The sequence below is a fragment of the Rattus norvegicus genome, chromosome 17 (genome assembly GCF_021556685.1).
Source record: "Rattus norvegicus strain SHRSP/BbbUtx chromosome 17, alternate assembly SHRSP_T2T, whole genome shotgun sequence".
In the NCBI taxonomy this organism is placed as follows: domain Eukaryota; kingdom Metazoa; phylum Chordata; class Mammalia; order Rodentia; family Muridae; genus Rattus; species Rattus norvegicus.
In genome coordinates, this window is record NC_141550.1 from 78,484,896 (window position 1) to 78,506,783 (window position 21,888).

Sequence of the window (21,888 nt, forward strand, 5' to 3'; positions counted from 1 at the left end):
TACCATTTAAGGTAACTTTCTTTCTCCTTGTCTGAGCGTATCCCAGCCGTATTCCAACATTGTCCCGCCTAAACACTTGACAAATGAATGTTTTCAGGGAAGAGCACAGCGTGAGTGGGCTAGGCACTTAAATCCTTGTCTGTTCCTTGTTTGTGCCTGAGCAGTGCATTAAGACAGGGCTTTGGGTATTCAGCACAAGTCTGTGGACTAGTCTGTCTGATCAGTTTAGTTTTGTCTTCCAGTCCCTAAATAGTCATCTACATTGGAAACATTCATGACATGCCTTTTGGAATAGTGACTACATTATGCCATCTTGTTCAAAATAGTCCCCCAGCCCCATCTAAGCAATGAGGTCTTCCCAGCTGCTAAGTAGGTCCTACTGTGTGCCCAAATTCAGATACCATAAATGAATGATTGACATGTTAATGCCAGTTTTCAATATCCTAACCGAACATTGATATATTAGATTACTAATGCATGTGCCCAAGTATTGTGCTGGACTGTGTGTTTGATCATTCCTATCAATGCTAAAAAGATACAGCACGAATTGGCTGCATTAATATTGTTGTTAGGTGACAATTAGTTTATAAGTAACTTTTCCATAGTTTAAAGCCCCCTTCATGCTGTTCAGTAACTTCAATCATGTTCCTTCTATTGAGATAAAGCAAACACAAGAACAAGAGACCCTGGCACCCTTTGTGCTTTTAAAAGCACTTCTGACTTCGAGATTTCTTTGGTTTGAGTGATAGATTTTTAATTGTGGAGCAAGAATTCATCTAGTGCTATAAAGTTCTCCTACTAACTGAGATAAGGGGCAGAACCCTATCAGTGGGCAGGGGAGGCCCACGCCTTTAAGGCCAGCATATGAGAGGCAGAGGCCGGCAGGCCCCTTGAATTCAAGGCCAGCCTGGTCTGCAGAGCAAGTTCCAGGATAGCCAGAGCTACACAGAGAAAAACCCTGTCTTGGAAAAAGAAAAGAAGTGGGGAAAAGATGCCCCTCTTACTGAAATGGCAAAGGTGGTAGATATCTTCCAAGCATCCCACCCTCTATGAACTGGGCTTTGAGCTTCCTTAGATCCTGTCCTAGGAGGACATGAGGCTTAGCAGCAAGAAGGCAGTCTCACTGAAAGAAGAAAAGCCCCGTTCCTCACTCCTGTCAGTAATCTCTAGCATTCTCAAAAAGGAGACAATAATTGTAAGTAACTATAGGTTAGCCACAAAAGAGTTTTCCCTTTTATATGTATTTGGCAGTTTAAAGACATATATGATACTATATCCAAATCAGAAATGAAAGATATATGACTCTTTTTTTTCCTCCCATCTGATTTCTGCAGCATTGAGGTCAGTTCCAGAGGAACTGTTGCCAAGACTGATTTATACTCCTGAATAAGTAGCCATGGTCCTGTCCTGTCAGGACTCAGTCAGCGCTTCATGCCGAAGAAAGGACCAGTGCAGACTCAGGCGCTCTGCCCTTCTGGGTTGGCTGAGGGAAGAGCAGTGGCCAGTTTTAACAGCAGAGCTCTTATGGTCCTGTGTTGATGCAGAGTCACACATCAGAGACCTGGGACTGGAGCCACCACCATGTCTGTGCTTGCATTGAAAAGAAGTTAGAATATACCCACAGAACTACCACAACCTCTCTTGATAGAGAGGAATTACCAAGGTTAACAAGCTTTCCTACCCCCAAAACCAGTTGGCTCCCAACCGTTTAACTGCATCCAGAGTAAAAGTTTTCACCGTGCATTCCCACTTTATAAATGACACAATTTTTTCCTCCTAACTAATTAAATATATCACACAGTAAAGAACCTGACGGAAGCCCCTAAGGAGACAGCTTCTCTCTTTCCTGCACAGTAGAATAAAAAGACTAAAGAAGTCGTCACCTTTGTCGGGTCATCATCTGAATGGTTAGGATTGTAACATGAGAGGTACTGTTTGGGTTTTTAATTGCAGGATTCTTTAAGGAGAGGGCAGTGGTTCGAGTTGATAGAGATTTTATTACGCCTGCTAATTGCTTCATCTTTCTCACAACGGTTACTCACAAGTTACTTGTGTGAAATTGTGATAAATGAATAAGCTAGCCTTATTGATTCTTATTGACATTTTACGTGTTTCTAATGCATTTTTAACCTCCATTTGGAAACTGTCAACTTGGCATGCATTCCTCAGAGAATATGAGCAAAGAAGTGAACACAACAGTCTCCGTGACTATTAAGGCAGATTTAGTCCATGCTTTGTTTGCGTGCAAACATACCTTGCTAGATGATTTGGCCTTCGTTCTCAAGGCAAGAAATGGAAAAATTAAAACCTCTTAGTCTTATTTCCTCTGTAATTTCAGTGATGATCATTTTAAAGAGGTATTACTTTTAAACAGATGATAAATTCAAGACTATAATTTCAGACCTTAACATCAATATGAAGTCCAGTGGAGGCACTGTCATCTGTCTCACACACTATATTACACGCATGGCCTAGACGCCTTAGAGGAGGCCATTGTTTTTATGGATGACATGCTGTAGTCATGTCTAGGTACATGCAACATGTTTAAATAGTAGGCTTTGTCACTGCTGTCTATCAGAGAACCACGTGCAACAGCTCAGTACTCAAGCAAGCTGGACTTGTTGCTTTCTTCTTAAGATCTTTTCAACTAATGGGAGGAAATGGAATAACCTTCTGTACACTGGGAACTTTTCATAACACGTTGCAAAAAAAAAAAACACATTTGGTTCCTTTTCTGACTGGATGTCATTGTGCATTGGGGATAGTGGACAGGTACTGCTCTCTCTCTCCTAATGCTGTTTGATTAGTAGGCACTACAGCAATGTTGATTTGATGGTCTCACCAGGTATACAGCACAGGACAAAAGAAGAAAATGTATTTATGACTGTCTAATTTACATAAACCAAACAATCTGCTGGTTGTTTGAATGTAGAATGTTCTGTTTTGTTTATTGGCCACAGGGGCAACAATCTCATACTGCTGATGCCAGAATTCTGTTTTCATGCATTTGCTCTGAAATGACAGTAAGCGTCAGCCTCTCAGTGTTTAGATCTGCTTCATTTGGAAATCTTTTAAGTAGTAATAATAATAATGTTTTGAGGAAATTGAGTGGAACACTAAATTATTCGCTGATACCTAAGTTCAAACTGTGCAAGGCTAAAGAAGCTGAAAATCAATGCACTTTTAAAGTCGTTAGAGATCATAAATGAACTAAGTCTGCATTGCTCTCGCTAAGCTTTTAGTGTGCTGTGGTATTATTATAAAATCAGCCTAAATCTGCATTAATTTCACAGCCTTTTTCTCTAAGAAGCCCAAGGGTACATGATGAATAAAATGTAAACTTCACAAGGCAGTGTTTTACCCATACAAAGAGCAATGAGCCATGTACTTCAAGTGGTGACCTGCATGGTGGCAGTGCCACCGTCTGAAGCAGGAGCCAGCTTTATCGATGCAGCTACTCTAGAGCACTAGATAAAGCACACCGGAAGCTATCGATCTTATAGGAGATGGTCAGATAAAAACACACAGGAAGCTATCGATCTTATAGGAGATGGTCAGAGAAATATACATCGTCTTGTGTGTGTTGAACCTTAGGTCAGATCTCTGAATCCTTTCAGAAAGTTACAACTTCCAAAGTCATGAAAATTTTGTACAATTACAATTTTGTAATTTATTTTATATGCACTGTTGACTTTTCTCAGAGTAACAGTTTGTTTTGTCAGTGTTAGTAATAACTACTTCATAATGGAGTTGGTGTATTTGCTTACACTTGAATAGCATCAATTTAAATGTATATGTTTTAACTATCCAAAATGAATTTGATATATTTATTTGTTAACATTTTGAGCTCCTGAAATTTATTTACCCTTGGTGTGATGAATTCTTTATTTCTTATAAATCAGTAATACATTTTGAAATACAGAGTCCTATGTACAGCGTGTGCATGCTCTCAGTGTAGAGGTCATGAGCCAAGGGGAAGATACAAAGTAGCCTGCTTTAACTTAGAGAAGGCAAGGCACCTCTTGCTGCTTTCACACCTTGTGGCAAAAAAAAAAAAAAAAAGTATGAAACATGCTCTGTTCCCTAGTTCCCTCAACAACAACAAAAACAAAAAAACAAAAAAAAACTAATGAATAAATTGTTCTGCTTTGGTCAGATTAGTAATTCAGCACTGTAAATAAAAAAAAAAACAAGCTAAGATAAAAAGCAAAGAGAGAAGCTGTTTACTTTTATGTACTACTGAGAACGGTGTCGTCTTGTGGCAGTTCTCGTAGACTGTGTTGGTTTAACAAGCGTCCAACCCTTTTGTCTTGTTGTTTTTGTCTTTCCTGCTCCCTGTCCCCTTGTTTCCCACAGGCTGTGCGTTTGTCACATTTTCTACCAGGGCAATGGCACAGAATGCAATCAAAGCCATGCATCAGTCTCAGACCATGGAGGTACTGTATCATCTGCCCTTTCTTTGTTTTCTTTGTGCAAATGATGGGGAATGGTAAAGCAGTTCTCTCCTGTGTGGATTGTTCCCATGACAATCACAGACTCAGACTCTTCACTGGTTTGCTTTTCATTCACTCATGTTCATCCTCCCCACCCCCACCCACCCCACCCCTTCCTCTTTCTCTTTCTCTCTCTCCCTCCCCACCCCTGTTCCTTCCTCACTTGGTTCCCTCTTCTCTCTTTCACTGCATTTCCCCCTAATGACCTAAAATGTACTTTAGTGAAACCTTCCACTTGCCCTCAACTGTCTTTTGAGCCTTTATTGGAATAACACAGGTCCTGAGATATGAGGCACTTGAAGCCAAATGTCATCCTGGACCTCGAGGATTGAGTACATACCCCACAGCAGGGTTGGTATGGACCCCGCTAACCACTCCACCTCAGGTCCCTCTGTCAGGGAGCACCTGACTGAAGGTCCTAGTACAGTCAGTTGTTTTTCATCTCAGGAATTTTGAAGTTAATAATCTCCTGTTTATCACTGAAATGCTATTTTCAGCCTCCTGAATAATCATATTGGTCTCCTTACTTAAAGTGAGCAACAAAGAACTACCCATCCATGTTCAAATCCAATCTCCTAAGAGGCTGTGGCTTGAGGGACAGGACAGTCAGCAGTTATGCTTCAGGTGGAGACACACGGCTCTCTGTGCTCGCTCTATGACTTGGGCCGTGACCCTTCAGAATTCTGCACAAGGACATTCCAAAAGTGACATGCCATTACTTCCTCTGTATTGTCTGCTAGGATCATTGAGAGTGCATGTGCTGCCGTGTTCTGTAGACTGTGTCTGTGTATGGGTGATTTTCTCCAGAGGTGGTGGCTTTGTGCTGTTATATGAAGCTGTGTTTTCCTATTTGAACAAAAGTATTTTCAATTTTATTTAATGTGCAAAAAATAGTAACTGTTTGAGCTTCTTTTTTAAATTCCCTGTGATTGGGATTTTATTTTTCAGTTTGTTTGTTGTTTGTTTTTGCAATGCTGCATCTTCCAAAGCATGCTGGGAGCTAAGTGAGCATTATGCGTCATGTTCTGTGGGAAACTTCTTTCTGTTAATTCAGAAGGCGGGTGGAAGGGGTGTGCATGGCGTTGTCACTAAGTGTTCACTGTACTTTTTGAGTTGTGACATCAGCATTGCAAAGCCTGTTGTCTTTTTTGAACATTCATTTTGACTTTGATATTCCTAATATATATAATTAATGTGTTTTCCTTGCAGTGCAATGCAATTTTAGGACAATCCCACCCCCTACCTGAAGGCAAGCTCAGGTGAAAATCGAACCTGGTAGAAAATAAGCAGGATTCCAATCTTGTACACCTTGCAGTCACATTCCTCATGTTTACTTGTGGGCTGCTCCAAATATGTGGATTTCCAGCTGTTTTCTCAGCATAGCCATTCACGTGAAAGTGCTGTTTAAAAAGCAGGCCTCATATGTACTGACTGACATATATGCATTTAGCTACTTTTATTTCCTATGATTGAGGAATTATATCAAAATTGATCTTCCATTAGAGAAGGTTTTAAAGGTTTTTTTTTGACACTTGAAAGTGTTTCTGTCCTCACATGAGTTCATAGAGAATGCTGGTACAGTCTGGGTCTCTCACTTCTACTGCCCAAGAGCTCAGGACACGAGGCAGAGGTGGGCATGAGCCAAAGCGTAGGAGGCTTTCCTGCAGAGAACCCTGTGAGGCTGGCATGGGCCTCATGTCCTTCAGATCAGTTTGTACTCTCCTCTTTAAAACAGGATACCCATGCTTCCACAAAGGACCCTCAGTTGGATTTACATATTTTGACCTCTGAACAAAACATTACATACCTAATACAGTTCTACTGTAACCATACAACTGAGATGTTTGGTTGAATTTTAACTAATTACATTATTTTCAGGACTTTGGTATGCATCTTTAAGCAAGACAGTATTACTTAACTTAAAATTATGTGAATGTTCAAAGACTTGTTTTTAAAACATGCATATAGTATCTGTTTCCCTTTTTTTTTTTCTACGTGATCCCCACTTGTTTTTCTCTCATGACTTGAACAGGTCACTTTTAAAGCTACAATTGCTTACCTAATTTCATGCTTTTGCTCCCTTTTTCACATTTAAAAATGAGAAACCAATAATAAATGTCCTCTTAGGAGAAGATGCTGTTGTTTGACATAAACACTTTGATGCACAGTAGAACATGCTCCATGCAAAACCTCTCTGTCATCTTCATGTTCAGAACAGTTTGCTCTCTTTTAAGAAGTAGTAAAGTACTGAAATATGAAGCAGATAAAAATTATTAAATTTTTTAATGGCAGAAGTAGTATTATTATGTAATTTATTGCCATTTAGCATTCTTTCCCATGATTCTGCCTACCAGAGCTATAGGTTGATTAGAACTTCTACACAGAAACAGTTCCCTCACTTTTCTTACTTTCTTAACTGACAGACTAGATGGCCTGATGTGATTCACAGCTAATTGCTCAGTAACTGCCCAAAGGGATGACAACAGGCAAGCTTGGCTTTAGAAGAAAATGACCTAATGGGAATGGAAGGGAAAGTTAAATAGGAATACCTTTTCTGAGAGAAGTCTATTATCACATAATAAGATTTTATTTAATCACTTGGGTAGAAATACCTTTTTTAAAAGGCTCCACAGAATGTACGAGAATGGTGATAGCATGTGCTCTGTGCTCCATATCAAGGACAGAAGGCTGGGGACAAAGGGCGCTCTTCAGCTGAGTTCTTACCAAGAAGCAGATGTTTCTAAGGTGCTTGGGATAGGACCATCCTTTTGAAGTCATAGACTAATATTTCCCAAAGATAATAACTAACACAAAAATTAATTTACTTTATTTTGTGACCTTTGACCATTTCTTTCTCACTATTCTTACTCCTTACCTTTTAAAGGAAATTAAAACTGTATGAGGCTTGTGGAATGGTGAGATTAGTAGAGAAGAGGAACTGTATGGAATCCTGCCCTGAAGACCCATCATTTTGACTAGATAGGGTGTGCTTCTGGGTCTTTTGATTTGCTCTGGGGATGGAGGAAAAGAGACCTCACTGAGACCACGTGCATAATTACTGTGATCAGTGCCTGGTTTTCATCTCTCTGCCCTCCATCCATGTTTCTAAATGAAACTCACTTCTTTTATTGTGTCAAAATCATTTCACTGTTCCAGTGTTCAGAAATACATAACTGAAAATAAATGAATGGTAACAATGAGTGAGATATTTTCATCCCAGTTGTGATTTCTGTCCCATATATGGAAATGGTAGATACACAAAGACAAGGCTCTCTTTAAGTCAAGCAAGCCATGAAGTTTAATTAAAGATGAGGTCTTTGTCTTGAGGGAGGTCCTGAAGGAAGCTGAAGGAAGACACATGAAGAGAGGAGAGACAATGTAATAATCACACCAAGATGGCTTCAGCAACTGGTCCCTTTAAGGAAACCTAAGGAAACCAGTGGCAGGATATGGAGTTTTCTGTTGATGATACCATTCAGAGAAGGAATATCAAACCATCTAAAGCCATTCCAGACCATTCCATATGCTCCAGGATAGCCAGGAAGATAACCCCAGTGACGACTGAACGGCAAGGGGTTGGATCAGGCTGTGCGCCGTCTTCACTTTCCCATGTCTGCCCACAGGGCTGCTCTTCACCTATCGTGGTGAAGTTCGCTGACACTCAGAAGGACAAGGAGCAAAGGCGCCTCCAGCAGCAGCTTGCACAGCAGATGCAACAGCTCAACACTGCCACTTGGGGGAACCTGACAGGACTGGGTGGACTTACCCCACAGTACCTGGCGGTAAGTGCTCCAGAACGTGGTCTCTGTATGGGACCGTGAAGGGACAGAGCACTACGTCCAAGACTGGCAAAAGCCACTTTAAGTGTGCCAGAATTTTACTTTCTACACACTGAGTCCCAGAAGTTATGGAATCAGCATCAGGGCAAGTTTAAATCGATTAAATTGATTAGAGTAAGAATGTGCCTAATTTAAGTGTGGCCTTCAGCAGCTGACCACAACTCAATACCTAGATTTCCAAACAGTGTTTAAGGCACAGTAAAAAGCCTGTGCCTCAAGTGCTGCGTGCTTAAAGACGTTCATCTACACTGTAGACTCTAAAGATCCAAGAGAATTGGCCAAGAACTCACCAGCCGGTGGGTTAGTGCTACCCTAGTGGTTAGGGAGACTTCCGTTTCACATCGGTCTTTCCAGTGAGGCAGGATTGATGGGTGACACTGTTTCCTTTGTAGGCCGAGCAGACTCACCCAGGTCTTTGAACCATCTCTTAGACTTTTCAGTTTCTGACTGTTTTCTCTGTATTAACCACCTCTCTTTGTCATTGTCTTTATGGAGACATGGTGACCAGGACTTAGGACAATGCCCTCTTAAGTCGTAAGCTGGCTGAAGAGCAAGCCCAGGCTCAGAGCCTCCCTGCAGCTGTGAGGTGCAGCCATCATGGAGACTGCAGGGGGCTGGGAAGCAGGGAGTGGCCCACTTCTCTGCTACTCGTGCCTGTTTGGAAGCCTAAACTCTATACGACATACTTATTAATGACGTTTCATTTTGTGATTTTCAGGCTTTTTATTCTGAGAGTATTAGCAAGGACATGTGCTTGTTCTAATTCTGTCATTTAGATTTTACCTCCTCCTCACAGGAACATATCATCCATGTGCTTTACTCTGTGAAAGCTATACTGTTCTGTGAGACCCTCTTCCCTACCGCTCTGAAAGAAAAGAGAAGGAAGGGGCCCACGGAGGCCTAGGGCCTTCAGCTACATCTCACAGCCGCTAGTGTCTATGGGCCTTCAAGGATGAACTTAGGTTTTCAGCCTTTATCCCAGACTGTCACCTCCCTCCCCAGCAGAGGAAAGAGTGAGTGAGTGAGTGAGTGAGTGAGTGAGTGAGTGAGTGAGTGAGTGGGTGAGTGGGTGGGTGAGTAGGTGGGTGAGTGAGTGAATTAGATCGGTAAGTGAATGAATGAGAAGCATGCTTCTTTTCCTGTCTTCATTTGAGCCAGTAAAAGATTGACTACATTTGCTGTCATTTTCTGGCTGTTTCTCCATCTTATCCTGAAAGATACCATGGACATCTGCTTAACTCTACATAGATAGATGGGCTGCCATGCTTTTTTCACCTAGTCTGGTGACTTTATTTCTAAAACAGAACTAAAACGTAGGATATAGCCTGTACCCTAGAACTACTCTGTTGTCCACCCCAGTATTTCCTCTCTTCCAGAAGTAATCCTTATTCTAATTCACTTTTTACCTTTTTAAACTTTTTGAGACTATGTTTTTCTCCCTTCCCTGCCTTCCTTCCACATCCTTCCATATACCCCCTCTCTTTCAAATTCATGGCCTTTTTTACTGTCACTGTATGTCATATGGGACAGCTCTCCCTCCCCACCCCCTTCCCTTGCCTCTAGTTTTCTGTAGGGCTGAGGTGCCTAGGCTTTTCCGTCCCCATCCAGTTGGCATATCTGTTGGTGTCACCCTTGTTCAGCTCACACTGGGCAGACATGATGGATGGGTCTAGACAACCCCGCAACTACACCTTTGTATTTACACATTCTGGGTGGAAAAGTTTCCGGCTATCAGCTTAATGCTAGGTAGGTCCCTCAGTGTTTACTCCAGGCCGACACCATGCTTGCCTTTTACATTCTGAGTCCAGACCTTGTCTACCAGGACTGGAAACTAAGACAGAGGGACCTGTCCCCGTGGTAGGACAGGTTTCCCTTGCACCACACTCACAGAAAGCTCTGCTGTGTGTTTCTGTGACCCCATCTGAAAATTATTTTTGTTACCTGCAAATGAATAAAACTTAGCATCACTTATAGAATTGCAATTCTATAAGCTGTGAGTAGGTCTTCTCATGTCCTGATATCAGTGTGTCTTAGCCATCCTTCTCCTTTCTTGTCAGTAGAAAGTCTTATCTGAAAGGGCTGTAGGCCCTTAAGGCACTCCCTATTCATGCTAAACCAGAGTCCACGCCTGTAATTAGTGGTGATTGTTTCCTGTCTTTCCAGATAATCTGCTTAATTCAGTAGTTGATACTACTTCCTTAAAACACCTTCAAAGCTGATTTTACAACTTTAATTAAAATATATATACATATACATACATACATACATACATACATACATACATACGTACATACATACTATGAAGCGAGGGCTGCTGCTTTAAACACAAATGGATGAGAAACTCAACAAATCAAACCAAAATAAGATTTTTGTGTGTTAAAATAAATAATCCATGTTTTCTCATTTCTCTTCCTGTTTTCCACTTCCTGTGTGAGTTTGGGAACAGGCTTGTATGTATGCAACCCTGTGCTTCCCTCCATATAAGCACTATCCTTATTGATCTATCTTACAAAAAGAAGAGTTTCTTTACATCTACTCAGTGTCTTAAATGGGTCCTGAATTAGCTTGTAATCCAGCCAAGGTGGACAAGGACATTTCAGAGTTGGAATTATGTGCCTTTATGATGTGACACCCACTGATTCTGCACAGTACACGGCGGGTTTTTGAAAGTGGAAAGTGAAGACTAACATAGGCATATTAATTGATATCTTTTCGTAAAGATTTTGACCTACCTAAAATATACAGATTCATTATATACCAGATAATTCCAGACTTTGGCAAACTCATCATCTTTTCTGTTGGTAAAGACCATCTTACGAGTAACTGGCTGCTTGCTTGGCGATGTGGCTGTGGCTGTGACTACAGAGAGATGCTTTGGGTCTACAAGCACGATGGCTCTTATCATTGCTCTGAGCCTGTACGTGCATGTGCTTCTAGCTGAGGAGCCATTAGCACGCAGGGGAGGAAAGTGATGATATCATACACACGGATGAAATTCTTAAAGAAAAAATATTTTTAAATGTCATTTAGTAAAGAATAAGGGGAAAACTGAGCTAGGAAGGAAAGTAGCAGAGAGGAGAAGATGGACCCCGATTGACAGGAGGGTTACATAGCCTCTAGACTGCAGAGAGTTATAACTCGTCATCCTTTGTTGCTCTCACAATTTAGCACCTGGTTGTTAAAAAGAATAAATAGATTAATTGTGCTAAGGCAGCAGTGTTGGCTTCCCTGGCCTCTGTGCTTCTCAATGGAGATTAGACATTAATATGGATTTACACCTCCAACTCTGGGCACCTTTGCCTGTCAACAGGGAATGGCAGCAACTATATAAACATAAGGGAAACCAAATCTGTACTCTGTATGATGAGGAACCGCCTCATCTCCACCGTGTGCTCTCACTGAGCTCTTGTGTTCTTTTGCAGCTTCTGCAGCAGGCCACCTCCTCCAGCAACCTGGGTGCATTCAGTGGCATTCAGCAAATGGCTGGTAAGTCAGACACGTGCCATTCCCTTGACCAGACTGTTTTCTGAATTGTTGGTTGTTTCAAAGCATAAAGGAAACCCCACACACACACAGTAAAGAGTAACTAGCAGGTGACTAGCATTTGTGTCTTGGGTATTAAAATTGGAATCAGCTGCTTGGAACTGGTTCCGCCTTTGCATTTATCCTCAGAGCTCACGCTGCAGAGCAGTCATGAGAGAGGCTGCACACGTCTGCAGAACAGAGTCTTTAGTTATTTGTGGGATTTTGCTAAAATGGGGTGATGACTGGGAGATTTCTGACAAATTTCTTATATGTAAGGGCAGCTGGAATGATTAACATCTCTAAAATTTTTTAATAATAGGTGATCAATAAAAATGTTCTGACCTCCATAACAAAAGCCAAGATCACCAGCATACATTTGATACAGTTTGTAGTCCCTTGATAATGACAGACAATTAACACAGCACCTTTTTTAAAACTTTAGTACCCAATTAACAGAACTGGGCATCAGAAGCTTTTATGTAAAAGTAGAATCTTTGTTCTCAGAAAACTCAAAGTGTGACTGTATTTGAAAAGCAGCTTATTGAAGGATTCCTTTCCATAATGAGCTGTGCCAGTAGCTGCAGCAACTCGGTGATTAGTGAAAGGTCAGTGCTCTGTGCCACCTTCCATGCTGACACCTATCCTAGCTCAGGGCCAGGGAGGCAGTGTGTGTAGGAAATCAGAACAGCACAGGAGGATCAGTCGAGAGCTTTTTCCTGGTTTGATTACAAAAGAGTAGGTGTGGGAAAGGCAAAGGAGAGATCGAGGGAGGTGTGGGGCATGGTAGAGAGAGGCGGTCTTCTTTAATTAAGGACACCAAATCATCCCAGATGTATAAATAAAAACCAGCTTTAGTTGTATGTCACTATAGAAACTTGTCTTTTCCACTTAATTTTGTTTCCAAATATATACCTTTAATTGGTTTTGGTGGTGGTGGTGGTGGTGTTTATTCTGAAAGGTGTCTCTCTACTTGTGTTCTGTGAGTAACAGCCCAGTGTTCTATTGTGATCCACAGGGTAAGGGCAATTCATGAGACTGTATCAGAACTATTGCTATCATTATAATACAGCTTTTAGATTATTCAAAATATATATTTTGAGGTGATAAATAGTGAAGTGAACTTAAATACTTAAGAAAACGTGTTAGATGCTGGCCTTAGCACTAACGATCGTGTTGACTGACTACTGTATTTATAATCTGTGAAGGAAACTACAGAGGGGTTAGTAAAATAGTCAAGGGAGTCCCCATGCTTTGAAAGGAAAGAAAAAAACTCTGAGTTGTAAGCTGCTAAAATACATGCTAACATTTGTCACATTTTGAACAGGTGAGAGAATTAACTGTTTCTCTTCTAGTTGCACAGACCCACCCAGATTTTAGGGGTTTTCCTCAGTGGTAGCCATGGGCCCCCCTACTCCTGAAGACGCATTATGCAGGAAAGGTTGTTTGTTCCTGAGGCTGTTGCTTAGCGTGCCTTCCCAGGTGGACAGAGTGCCCTGCCATTTCTCATTAGGATGTGTGTGCCTCTGCCATGTCAGCTACAGGTCAACATAGTAGCATGTACATGGTCTGTGTGCTCATTTAAAAACTAAGGTTATCTAGGAGTCCCCCTAAAGATGTCATGGAGCAGATGGCTGATTTAAAGACATTCTTTAAATGTCTGTTTCCTGAACCTTCACCATGGTGATTCACCACACTGAGTTAGCGCATGCTGTAAGATCAAATACAGAGCAGTCCATTGTGTGCCAACATCTTGGAGAGTTAAAGTATTAAAAAGTAGGCATCACATCGCTTTCTGTGTAGCTTTATAAAAGTACTTCTCACTGATATGACTTCTCAAGTTTCATCTAAGTATTTAGCGTATTTTTTTCCAATAAGGTAATGGGATATCTTGATCCCAAAATAGGACCTAACTTTGGTAGAACTTTTTGTACTTGCCATTTACCTACCGCTGGGAGCCATTCTCTTCCGGCCGCCACTAACTCCTCCAGCTTCCCTAACTCTGTTCCTCACTCACCAGAGTATCCCCAAACACCTCAAACTGCTCAGGGCTCAAGGGCACACTGCACTCTTGCCCAGTGGTTTAATGGCATAGCCAGTCCTCCTGTAAAGGTGCTGGAGATATTTCTGAACAGATGAGTAAAAATCTATTTGTGAGTTGGCAGATTTAAATTTGTATTTTGGATGCATTCCCAGTAGAGCTCAAGTCAAATGCCCAGTTTTTTTTTAATTATAAAACTTAGTTTTTTTATCTGTACATATAAACTGAAAATTACCAGAAAAACCATAGTTACTACCTTCAAAATTGCATTTCTGAGATTCTGGAGATAGACATAAAGCATGTTACAGAGTACATTATAAACGACAAGTGCAGTAGAAGCCATGGCATCAAACAGTTGACAGAACCCAAGAGGTCATTTAGTCCCAGCCCCATCCCCCTAGTTTTCAAATGTTTATTGAATTATTGATAGTCTAAAGGTGGGGAAAACATAAAAAAGTTTTAAAAAGTAAAAGTATACAAATGATACTGCCAAGGAGTGAAACCGTTCAATGCTATCTGTCTGTGAGCAGTTTTCAGAGCTTAATAGTCTTTCAGAAGACAGGGGTTTTAAAATAGTTCGTTTATATGAGCAAAACATTTCTCATCTGAGGAGAGAACAAATGCAAAAAAGAAAACAAAAAATGAATTTTAGATGACATATTACTAAATAATTACATCAGTAAAATCTAGGTGTTAGATGATGGGCCCTGTAGCTCTCGGTCTCAGAAATCAGGCCACGTAGCCCTCAGCCGTTTCTAGGATAGCTAAGACGCTGGGCTCCAGTGTCCTTGCATGCCTCCTTCTTGCCATGGCCAGGTTAGTTTAAAGAACTACTTAATAATGCCTGCACCTTGGCACTTACTGAGTCATGTGATGTCAGACCTCCTGAAAACCTAGAAATCAGAAAAGCCCTTGTGTTGTTCAGAGCATCTGAAGACTTTCCTTTACCTAACCCCATCATGCTGCATATAGTGGCTGTCTCTCCTACTCTACTCTTCAAGCTCTCTTTCCTAATGAAGCTACACCAGGCTTTATATCTCTCCTGATGGCTTTATAGTGCTCATTCTGATTTCATATAAGCAAGCTCTTCCCAACTCGATACGTCTGTCCTCTATCTTCAGTGTATAGTACAAGCTATATATACTGTAGCTATGCATCAGCTGTATGTTTTCTTCAAAAAGTCTTAACCATTTTCCCTTGAAACTACAATTTGTTTATGGTTTCTATAAAAGAGAGCCTTTAGTAAGTATGCAGTTTTATAGCAGAGATGGGTTTACAGTAAGACTTAAAATCTTCCTCAGCTAAACTCTTAGGTGTACCTACTGTGCTTCTGTAAATGTGAAGGGAGAAAGCCTTCTTTTAACTGATTTGACTGTTCCCTTCTAACAAAACATACTATTATTCTACTGACCTCTAGTATTTGTTCAATGAATTACTGACATTTGATGAGTGTGGGATCTGCATCTTTCTAAGAGTATGTATCTTAGGTGAAGAGAAGGAACAAGGACCAGGTATCCTTTGGTCTTTAACTTCTTAATGGCTACTGTGGCACCTTAGAAGACTAACGAGAAACATGTCACATTTGCATTAAACTTAGATCCTTGGAATATCAGCATAAACGAGCATAAACAGCAAAATCACTTTTATTACACTGCAATCAGGAAAAAAAAGTATGTTTGAGACCACATGTCTCAAATGTTATGTTGAGACCACAGCTGGTGCCATTATGTGGACTGGTGTGGATTAGGGTACAGACTTTCCAAAACCCACTCTATGAATATGCGACTGTTAGCATGCCATTTAAGAAGGGGGCAAGAAGGGCTAAGACACTTAGCACACGTCATTGAGCTAGTGGATATGGATCCATATTCAAACCCAATTAACCTGATCCAAAACCTGCTCTGTCTGTGCCCTGCGTGACCCAGCCAGGCCAGGTATGTTTGCATAAACTCAAGCTCCTGTGACAAGCCTACGCAGGTGACCTAATGGCGAATAAGAAGTCCCAGTTGATAGGCAAGCCCCACAGCTACTGAAGAAGTAGCTGCTCAGAGCAAACAGGAAACTACTACCCTTCATTCTGGAAAATGTTTCCAACTCATTAAGGCCACATATGTCAAACAAGAATATTTTCTAGAACAAGAAGGGTTTTTGGTTTTGTTTATGTTGTTTATGTGCATTGATGTTTTGCCTGCATGTATGTCTATGTGAGAGTGTCAGATCCCTTAGAACTAGAGTTAGACACTTGTGAACTGCCACCTGGGTGCTGAGAATTGAACCCAGGTCCTCTGGAAGAGCACCCAGTGCTCTTAACCACTTTTTGTGGAGGCAGGTTCTTACCCAGGCTAGTTTCCACCTCAGTGTGTGTCCAAGAGTGACCCTGCACTCATGGCCCTCCTGCTGCTACCTCTGAACAGCTAGGATTGCAGCTGTGCCCCACCGCAACCAGCTCTGTGCTGCTGGGTGCAGAGCCCAGGGTTCTCCATGGTAAGCAAGCTCTGCACCAGCCGAACTGAATGCTGTCCCTAGAATGAGAAATTCATAATAAATCACAGCTTCGAAGCTGTAGTCTAAGAGAAACTACCTTCTGAGGAGTAGAGTGGAACTGCTTCACTTTGAATTTGATTAAGCTGACTAATTGCCTTCTAGAAATCTGTTCTAAATTTTGAAAGTAATAATAAATTATGAATTGAAACAGTTGCTTAAAACAACAAAACACTTCTCCTTTTGTGACTTTAAAACCAAGTCTCTGAGTAGATGGTCTGAGAGTGTCTTTCACAAATAGAGAAGAGGGTTTGCAAAACCAGTGTCTGGGCAGTCTGAGAAGCTCCAGTTGGAGCAGCTCCCAGCATGCAGTGTGCTCATAGGCCCACAAAGACCCTGTGTTCTTCCTGAGTCTCCAGCAGCCCACACCACAGACACTTCCTGTGAATGTGCTAATAGGCCTTATGAGAGTGTTCTATAACCACCCATCTGTCACTTTCTAACAGACCTGATTGGCAAGCACTTGTAACAACTGACATCTGTTCCCACTTATTGATATGCAGATTTATGGTAATTGCCATGAACAATAAGACACAAAATTACCTAAGGTGAACATTAAATTAAATTTTCATGCCCTTCTCCTTATAAATAATTTTTTTAATCTTAAATTTCAAGTAGGAATACTGTGCATCTGTTTGTACATAATTTCTTCATTTGGAGGATTTTCCTTTTTAAATGAGGAGTGAAAACCCAAATCTCCTTTCCCACGTCTTCTCTTGTCCACCATCATGGGAGCTCACTTTTAGACTTCCTCAAACTTGAGTGTCTCGCATGTTTAGTCACCTTATTGCCCTTGGTTTGAGAGGTACCCAGCTGAGCACAAGTTAAATGTGGCCATTTTTCTTCTCAGAAAAGCTGTTTGCCAAGCCAGAACCAGCTTCCAAGAAGGGTGACAGGCGCCTTCCAGTCTGGTGCCCTTTCATGGTGAAAGAGAAAGTCTGAGTGGGGATGGGAAGAACCTGCTGCAGGGACTGAGGAGGAGGAGAGACAGGGAGCACCTTCAGCACAGGGAGAAGTCAAAGTGTGGGTTCCAGATGACTGGGAGCAGAAAACTCCAAGACCACCTGAGAAGCCCTAGCTGTTGTCTTGGGCCCCAGGAGAGGAAGGCAGAGTCAGGAAATGGAGAAGAGATCTTACAGTTACATCAGAACATGTGTGGGTAGGTAGCAGCTTAAGGCAGAGGGTAATCTATGCTCTAGAAAAGTCTGGTGAGGGCGGGAAGCAGGCTGAAGCTCTGTGAGCTTGCCCCACCTACTTTCCTTACACCAGTCATCTGACCCTTGAGAAGAAGGGATAATAAACGGGATGTCCGTTTCACCAGGGACATGCTGTTGTCAGTGAAAGGTTGGGAAGTACCATGCCCAGTAAGTTTCCCAAGCCCCTTCCAGTCACCCTAGGATCATACCCACCACAAAAAGAGCATGAGGTATCAGTAACATCTAGACCACAGACTGATGGGAGAATGCTGCAGAGAGGGATGGCCAGGAGAAGAGTCCGACCTGTGTCAGACCGGGTCGAGGGAGAAGTGCTGTCCTGTGCTCACCGACCATGCATCCTCCGGTTCATCTGCCGTGGTATCACAGCCAAGGAGAGATCAAGGGGCCCTTCTCAGGCTTCAGGGCTGTCCTGGGCGTTGCCTGGCTTCCATCTCTGTTGAGTCCACTCTTCAGCTGTGCCTGTGAGAACAGAGAACACAGGCTCTCTGGCTTCTGTTTCCCTGTGTGCTTATACTAAGGAAGAGGGTCCTTTTCTTTTCCTACCACTTCTTAGTTCCGGTTTCTTCTTGGTTTCTCACAGCATGTAATCACTGCCCATCTGCAGAAATTTCATTCCGTTGTTTTTTCCCAGGACCCTGGTCTTTTTCAGTTATCTTGCTAAGTCCAAGGTTATATACAAATTTCTGGGGAAAAGTTTCACATATAACAAACACTTTTTTTCCCATAAAGTTAAGGGGGTTCAGGGACTGCCTGAACTGCCTGAACCCTATCAATGGACTTTGAGCTGTATGGAAGAAAGAAAATGTAAAAGATTTAGTATTGAGAAAGAAGCCACAGTGATCTGTTGTGTCTGGCATGAGTAAAAGAACAGGAGAAGATGGGTGAAAAAGAGACTGAATTAAGAAGTGAAATAACTGATTCAGGGTATAAAATGGTTCCTGGTCCACTTGATTCTAAGCAAGATTCCCCTAATTTCAGGTACCGTCTTTTAAGGCCTGACATTTCTACCCAAGCAGGACTTGTGTTAGGTCATAATAGCCAAATTACTTCCTGGACAGCTCCAGTTGTCTTAGATGGTATTGGAGGTTAACAAGACCACTGTAGGTAAACATGAGGAACAGGTAAGTTCCGTGTCACAGCTATATTTCCTTTTGAAATTTTATACTGTACACTCATTCCTTCCTTTCTCCCTGCTCCTTGTAAATTCTTGTGAGGTACAGTTTAGTCAAGTAAATGGGAATTACAGCCTTAGGTAGGACTGTCGGACAGGAGGACAGAGGGGACAAACAGAAAGGCTGGACTGACAGGAGGGAGACAAGTGTATAAAGAAGAAAACACAGAATGCTCTCAGATTTCCTAGAAAATGGCTTCTGAGGACTAGGGATGGTGTTTTGACCTCTTCATACTTCAGTTCCCTCTGTCTGGGACCTATTCAGCAGCAGTTGTGCATATCCCATATGGTTCTGTTAGGACTCCTGAGACCACATGTAAAGCAAATAGAAGCAGGCTGGTCCCTGCTTTGCCCTCATTCATCCTCACCATCTTTACTGGAGATAATATTGCTGTTGCTAGCTAGTAAGAAAACTTACTTTTTGAATCTGGCTCTATCCAAGGTCACATTCTTTGGTCTTTACACATACTGATTCTCAGAAAATAGATTCTGTTTTAATTTTACTCTAGTTGGGGATCCCAAGGCACAAGCAGTGTGTTTTCTCCAGATAGCTGACGTGAGAAAAGCTGAGCTTACATTTACATCCAGGTCGCCCAGAGCAGAGCTGCATCCTCTTCACCAGGCCACTGGTTTTGGTAAATAGTGATTGTGGTCACCAACATAGAATCTTGTGCATTCCAGGTACTAGGAACAGAAGTCAAGGGTAAAAGATGGGATAGTCTTGCCAGGTCTACACTGAAAAGCCAGGAGTGTGGGAACCATGGCTGGGAATAGGGGCCCTAGATCTAGGAAGGTATCAGGTATGCTGATTTATCCATGTTGCCCCCATAATACCGAATGATTACATTTTACAGTAGGAAGTGAGACACCATTTCAGAGAAAGGCAGTAACCCCCACTCCTCAGCTGACCAGTGTTTTCCTCTGCCCCTCTCTCAGTTCCATCTCATCAGAGGTTTTGGCGATATGTGGTTGAGTGTAGGCTTTTCGCTAAACACTAGTAAACTAAAAGGACTTCTTCTGGTCACTGCCTTCTCCCTACTCCAATGACCAGTAGCCTCCCTGTGCATGCAAGCTCTCATATATAATTTTATATGAATGTATACAGTAAATTAATACAGCTGCTATATTTCTTTATCCTACTAGTTCCCAATAATGAAAGACCAAGACTTCTTCTCAAGCTTCACCTCAGTACCTAGACAGTCTGTCTTAATCCCCTAAACTAATGTGGCTACCTCCCAGCCAAGATCCCAATAGTACTTGAATTTATGGCTTTCCATGCTACTGCTGAACTCTCAAGAACTCTTTTCCCCTTCCTCCTCATGGCAGATCTGAAATCTCCCTTCCCCTCTCTCTTTCTCCTTCCCCCGACTTGTGAAAGCTATTCTCTCTTTGCCCAGCCATTTGGGTGATTAGCAGTTATTGGCAAGAGAACACAAGGATAAGCTTTATGTGGTACACAAACACCTTCTGCCTATACCCAGTCTCCCTCATTGCCCACCTGTTCTCAGTGTCTTGCATAGGGACTGCCCCATATGGCTCTTTAGTAAATACTGAGTAGTTACATGGATGAGGGATGGACCAGTAGGTAAATATAGAGTCTTCCTGACTCTCTCCAACTCTGTCCCCTTCCATTTCCTCAAATCACTCAGATGCTGAGGATTACAGTGGCCTTTCTGTTCTGCTGTTATCTCGGCTATGTTTGCCAGTAGCTTGTCTGTGTTGTAGTGCTCTTTGAACATCTTTGAGCTGTTCCCCCAGAGTGGTATCCTAGCGTCTATCTTTCTACCTGCCCTTGTAGTTATCAACAAGGAAAGACGGAAGACAATGGCAGACACTGCCTCAGGTGGTGATACATATGAAGGGGAATGAGGAAGGTCACTTTGGAAGGGTCACACACCCTTACCCTGAATTCATACAGGGAAAGGACAGTGGGAAGAGAGAGAGCCTCATTGCTGTCACCTTGGCTCCATGACCTGTAAGGAATGTCAGTATGTAAGCTATGTAAGGTAAAAAGGACTTCTAACAAATGTGCATTTAATTAGATAATAACTGAAGAAAAACAGTAAACATTTGATACTGATATAAATACCAAAGAGCTAGCAATGGGCACAACTAAAAGCATGATTGGCTGTATAGATGGATTCTTAATAGCAGTTTATTAAAATTATGTGCTGTTATTCCGAGTCTATCTGTGACCTACCATGTATTCATTTTCCCACTCCAGGTCCACCTTCTGTGTCCTGTCTTTGCGTCTCTGGCTCTATTTGTCTTGGTAGACTTAAACATGAGTAAGGTAGAATCTTTGTCCTCAGAAACCTTAGTATTTTGTTATAAAGGATAAAAAACAAGTGAAGAAGCTTGTAGAAACACACTGAAAGTGGCTATGTTAGATGCAAGCTGAGTTGCTGTCAGAGTGAAGCAATGAGGCAGAAGGCTGTAGACAAGGATCTGATGTTGCTAACCCATTAAACATACTCAGCCAGGCCAACTGAGAAAGAAGCTTGCAACACTGACTCCAATACTCTGCTTCTCCCTTGGGGAGAGTCAGATAAACTGGGAAAGGTCCTCTGGCCTGAGCCTATATAATGGTCTATTATGAATTGCTGTTAAATGCATGCAATAGGTTTTAATTTCAGTGTTATAACTGCTTATATGCCCAACTGTCTGTTGGTGACGTAGATGTCATTGGCTCACATCATTAGAACATTAGAGGGACCATTAGTCATAAAAAGGGACAGATGGATCTATGCAGGAGGCCTCACTCTTTGCAAGATCACTGACGGTCCAGGTGCTCTTGTCACACTTAAGTATGGACTGTGTTAAGTACAGCCTTCTTTGGTCTGAATGGGTCTCACTAAAGCCAGGCAGCTCCCATTTCTCTACTTTCACTTTGCTAAAGTGAAACTGAAATGTTCTCCCCAGTGCTGCTTACTACCACAGTGTTTCTGATAAGCTGCTGTTCAACCATTGTCAGAGACACAAAGAGAGCTGCACTCCCAAACACATTTGATCACCAGGTTTCACAAACTCCATATCCTGCTTCTATGCAGCACCACCAAAGAAG

General features: G+C 41.9%; 1 protein-coding gene across 2 annotated transcripts in view; it reads left to right on the forward strand.

The window, feature by feature from the left end:
* Positions 1–21,888, forward strand: part of Celf2 (CUGBP, Elav-like family member 2) — a gene marked incomplete at its 5' end in the record, with an annotated part of 179,116 nt that overhangs the window by 116,501 nt on the left and 40,727 nt on the right. For both annotated transcript variants that reach the window (NM_017197.4, NM_001083586.3), the window contains 3 exon segments: positions 4,357–4,436; positions 8,117–8,275; positions 11,755–11,818. In NM_017197.4, coding sequence (NP_058893.2) covers positions 4,357–4,436; positions 8,117–8,275; positions 11,755–11,818 — 303 coding nt within the window.